Consider the following 5,521-nt stretch of genomic DNA (forward strand, 5'->3'; position numbering starts at 1 on the left):
CAAACTTATTTGCATAGCTCGTGTCAACAGATCAAAAAAAACTGAGATGGGCAGAGAACGCTATACAAGTTTAAACACCAAAGTACACCGAAAAACCCCATGAATCCTTATGCTGTGTATGGTGCAATATTAGGAAGCATGTATTTATATTTAAAGTGCATGATAACTAGTGGGAAAAGTTCAAAGGAGAAGTAGCATGCTTTACAAATTACGTTTTTATTCCAGCATCTCAAATACAGGGTGCTGCACTTCTAACAGTATGGTGTCCGAATTTTGGTTTAGAGAACCCAGAATGTGTTCAATAAGTGGTTGGTGAATACAAATATGTATTTGGTCAAGTTTATTTATTGTATTTACATTACACACACACTTTATATCACCTTACAGGTAGGTACAATATCACGGACAGGCGTAAGATGGGATTTGCCCAGAAACTTGGAGTCAGATTTATCAAAGGTTTTGTGTCGCCATGTGCCATGCAAAGGGACAAAGGGTATTTACAATACTACGGTGCACCCCTGATTTCTCCCTGAGCTGGTGCTAAATTCAGCTGCCTAGCGCCCTGCGTCAAGGGAATGATTGTTTATGTACAGGAAGGGACACAATCATTCATGGCAATTTACTGTTTCTATGTGCGCCGCACAATGCAGCACACATAGAAACAGCAAAAACAGGGAGAAATAAAGCATTTCTTCTCGTTTCAAATCCAGGTTTTCCTGTGTCTTAATTTTGGTGTTGCCTCCAATTTACACCACCCTTGTAAATAGGGGCCAACATCAAAATCAATGGGTGTTGCGGTAGACCGCCCACCACAACACTCATTTCACGCCCCTTTCACGCTAAGTTTAGCATGAAAGTGGGCCTTATTTAGAAGACGCCGCTTTGTAAATAAGGCAAAGGGTTTATCGCCACAGACAGCTGGAGTTAGACCTAAGGCCATGGATTTGGCATATAGATTAAGCCACTAGATCACATCTCTACCGTTCGAACGGTATAGCTTATATCATCTTCTTCACCGGTTCTTGGCAATCTTTGATAGATTTACAGATCAACACTGTCAGTGCTGCAATTAAATGAGTCACCAAATCTCCGATGAAATCCACTGTGAACATGGCCTCAAATTTACCTAGGTTCAAGTTGATTAGAATTGCAGTTTGCAAAAGAACTTCCAGATATTACAGCAGAGCTGAAAATGTTCAATCTAATAATAACATTCCTTAAAGTAATAAAAAAAATCTCTGGCTTAGCTGTTACTAACTTGGATTGAAAGGATCCCTGGAGGTTCAAGACTGTTTAGAAAATTAAATATTAGAAGAATAACGAAGTACATATACTCACAAAATCAAAATGAAAACATGTAACATTATTTGTAAACGTGAAGGAATTTGAAATTGAAGGCTAAAAATTACGTTGGTATCCTTCGCTTGAGTCATGTGAGTGACTCAAGTACATCAAACACAATCTAGAATGGACATCTGGTGCCTCAATTTAAGCATTGACATGCAATAAAAAAAATCTCTGGCTTAGCTGTTACTAACTTGGATTGAAAGGATCCCTGGAGGTTCTGAAAAACGTTAACTTTCCTATTAAAATGTCTATTTTTCTATATTTTGTGTTTATGACTTAAGTAAAATATTTCATAACTTGCATATGTTGTACTCTTGTTCCTGTATTTTTATGTATTGTTTTGAGATTTAAATAGTAAAAATTGATTACGTTGGGGTCATGCTTCCAGCAGTGGCCCACGGAAGTCACACTGCTAGGAACCGCTGCTCTGATGATGCAATTGTTTCCTGGAATTAGGTCAACGGAAGTATAATCCACGTCTTGCCTGAAAACTCAGTTTGAGAAAAAAAAGAGGGCAACATATAGAAAACTCTCCAATTTTTTTTTTTTTTTTTACATATCAGCTTTGTGGTATTCTTCAAAAATATCTAGAGGGGTTTCACCAGCCATTGTGATGCTATTCCCACTAAATCTTAGTCTGATGTTTCACAGCTGCTCACTAATATAAGGGCAGAAGAAGTCATAAAAGAAATGGAAAAGGACTATTTAATATTACTCTGCTCTGTCAATTCTAGACCTTTCTAATAGACCACGAAATCGAACAAAATGTCTGTTTCATGACTACTCTATCCAGAAGCAGTCCCCAATATCATAATTAAGCTAACCCCCTGAAGCTTAAAATCATTACCCTCATATTCACAATACTCCTCTGTCCTCGATATGGAAAACAAAAACGAGTGGTTCACAGACAACACGTATAGAGTAGAACGTCTGATGACAACCATATGCAATCTCCATGCAGATATATTTATATAAAAACATAGCTTATCTGCTACAGCGTCATATCTTAAGAAGATCTTTTCAGTTTGGTTGCCAGCCCCCTCACTACAAAGACAGGAAAAACCCTAAAAAGCTCTTTGCAACATACACAGCATCAAAACATACTCTGCCTACAAAAATACCTCTCTATTTAGAAAAATAACAGTCAAGATCTGGATGACTTCTTTCACAACTAACTAGAAGGCAACGATGGCGCGAAAAGTCTGAATCTTTCCACGGAAAGCCGGAATCTGGAATGGGTGCTGGCTTCAAAGTGTGCATTAGAGACCTGGAGAGACCCAACACACATAATTACAGAGTTAAAATGTCTGGCATCGCACAGTGGCACGAGAGCATGGCAACCACTTCCTGGAAATTTTCACAGACAAGACTTTCCAATGAGTGTGGTGTTTATTATTGAAAGAAGCAAATCATACAGATTTAATTAACACACCATACAAGGAAGATACATCAGTGGAACATTCTGGCATCCATTACCGTGAATACAGGACAAAGTTGGCCATAGAGGTGGGGCAGACATCAGTGTCCTTTGCCGGTAAGCATTACATCTGAACCCTTTTAAACATGAGCTGCTGCTGCCTTTGGTTTGAGAGCGGTGGTTTGTAATATGTTACTGCCAGGTCTACAGCAGAGGTAATAGGATCTTAAAGAGTGTGGACACAGCAAACATACGCAGATTTATTTCAGAGGTTCTATCTCCTTTTCAGTCCCATTAATTGTTGTTGCCGGAGTTTCAGAGTAGGTCCTTGAAGGAAATGGTGCCAACACATGTGGAACTTACATTCTTTCATTGAGAGTGATACCCGGAATGAGTCTGCGTTTTGTTGGGAGGAGGCTGCAGCAGGTGCATAAGGATTGCAACTTCCCCCGGAAACTCTTAAATCCCATTCCAATAATGTACGGCGACGAAAAGGCATACGTGTCTACCAAGACCCTGCTGGCCGTCACCGCGCTAAGCGTGCATGAGAAATGGCGGAGCACAGCATTGATTAAGGTGCAGGACAGGAAGAGGACGACCAGCACTGCGACGACCTGGGCCGCGCGCAGCTCCAGTTGCTTCCGGTGAGATGGTCTACCACCCGCCCCCTCTGGGAACACACTCTGCCTGTGCTTCAGGAGGATCCACATGATCTTCAGGTTCACCAGGCAGAGGAGGACGGAAACAATGTACTGAGTAGCAGACCCATAGAAAACCACAAAGTTGCTCATTGTGGCGTCTTCTTTACTTAGAGCCTCATTCAAGGAGCAGGAACAGTGGGACATGTTTGCACTCAGCCTTTTCTCCGGGGCAAGCACTGCGAACGGCAGGTACAGGAGTCCCCAAAACACCCAGTGCAACAGCAGTGCCACCTGCAGGCGGGAGCAGGCCTGTGCGGACGTGATCTGAAGTTTATTCATCTCTTGCAGCCTTGACAAGCGGAAGACACTGAGGAAGAGGGTGCACCACACGCTCACCTTCTGGCTCGTGTAGAGTAGCAGGGTCGCAAACTTACACAATCCATGCATTGGGAAACATCCCGAAAAGGTCAGAGGAAAGCAGTAAGCCAAGATCCTACCAGTTAGCTGGAGCATGTTACCGGAAGAGAGGTGCACCACGAGAAGGTCGGCCGCTGGCAGCTTCCTTGAGTTCTGGCAGGTAACAAACATGATTAGGAAATTGCTTGGCAACCCAACCACGGCCAGGACTACTGACAGGATGATCAGCAGCATGGTACTGGCAGGCAGGGGAGTAGAGTGAGGTTAGCAGCAGTTAACGAAGCAGTTTATTTTCTATCCTTCGCAAGCAGCCGTGCGTCACGTCACGAGTTCATTTTTGCACCTGTTGCGTTGAAATGTCCCCAGGGGTCTCATTGCAAAAAATAAATAAAAATCAAGCAGTACTGACCTATGAGTTCTGAGAAATAGTTCTTATTAGCCACATGACAAATCTGTGGCCTGGTCAGATCCGTAGAAAGGGACGTTAACATCAGTGAGCTCCGCATTTGAGACCTGCCTCTAGAAAAGATTAGGTTTCAAATTTTGATAGACAAATCATCCACGAATAAAATGTTCTTGTCAAGTGTATAACATCTTAACTGTGACATAATTCGCCTGTTGCAAAGCACGAAGGGTCTATAAAACAGAAATTATTTTGACTGTCTTATCCCATTGCATGGGTAAACTACATTGGGAGGGAGGGGTGGAGGGGGGGAAGCAGGCCACTGACAAGATTGTGTGTAAAAGGCCGCTTTATTGGAAACAGGTGCACATTACAAATTAAAATCCTTGGCCGAAACGCCTTCCAAAACTAGGCCTCACTAAATATAACATGCCTAGCCCCGCCCCCCGCCCCCTCCCCTAAATACCTTCGAGCCCGCCCCCGCCCGTACATTACAACATTACAACAATATAAAACATTATAAAACATTACACTCCTGTATAACCCCCCAACAATCTCTAAATCCAAACCTTCTGTTAACCAAAACTCCCCTGCCTGCCCCTTTACAGCTATCGGCCCCCAAACTGTGTAACCGAACTAAACTTACCAACCTAACCTTTCCCTGTCGATAACCCAACTCAACCACAATAACTCCACCAACCTCCGGTAAAACTGACCAGAATTCACCATAACCCCCGCACAGCACCTGCTCCAAGCGACAAAGTACAAACATAGCAAAAAAACCCTTGCGCACCTGTCCCCAAAAAACGCCTGAAAAATAGCAAGAAAAGGGAAAACTGAAAAACGTACACTAAAAAACCCAGCCCCCCAACGAAAAAAGGGGGGGGGGGCCAAAACCACGTGTTTTTTGAGGGGGGGTACGGGTGGGAACAAAAAACACGCCACTAGCCTAGCTCCCGGCCACCAGGTCACCAAACCTAAAATGGTGGCCGGGAGCGGGCGCCCAAGGTATTTATACCTGCGCAACATTTAGTTACTTTTGGGCTATAATTGGGCTGCATTTGGGCTACATTTATCCTACTGGCAAGCCCAAATTCAAAAAGGCCGCGCAGGGCCAGCAAACCCCTCCCTCCACACACCCCCTCCCAAACTGCCCGGGGGTGGGGACTCCCTACGGTCGCCTTCCCCCCCCAAGCCCCCCTTGGGAGGGAGGGGTGGAGGGGGGGAAGCAGGCCACTGACAAGATTATTGTGTGTAAAAGGCCGCTTTATTGGAAACAGGTGCACATTACAAATT

The 5,521-nt window shown here is 43.8% G+C and overlaps 1 protein-coding gene across 1 annotated transcript; it reads right to left on the minus strand.

The window, feature by feature from the left end:
- Positions 1 to 2,811: 2,811 nt before the first annotated feature.
- Positions 2,812 to 4,056, minus strand: LOC146862407 (uncharacterized). The gene has a single exon (XM_085643082.1). The coding sequence runs from the start codon at positions 4,054 to 4,056 to the stop codon at positions 3,124 to 3,126; it is 933 nt and encodes a 310-aa protein (XP_085499208.1). The 3' UTR covers positions 2,812 to 3,123.
- Positions 4,057 to 5,521: the final 1,465 nt, after the last annotated feature.

This window comes from Triturus cristatus, chromosome 2_2 (assembly GCF_964204655.1).
Source record: "Triturus cristatus chromosome 2_2, aTriCri1.1, whole genome shotgun sequence".
Lineage (NCBI taxonomy): Eukaryota > Metazoa > Chordata > Amphibia > Caudata > Salamandridae > Triturus > Triturus cristatus.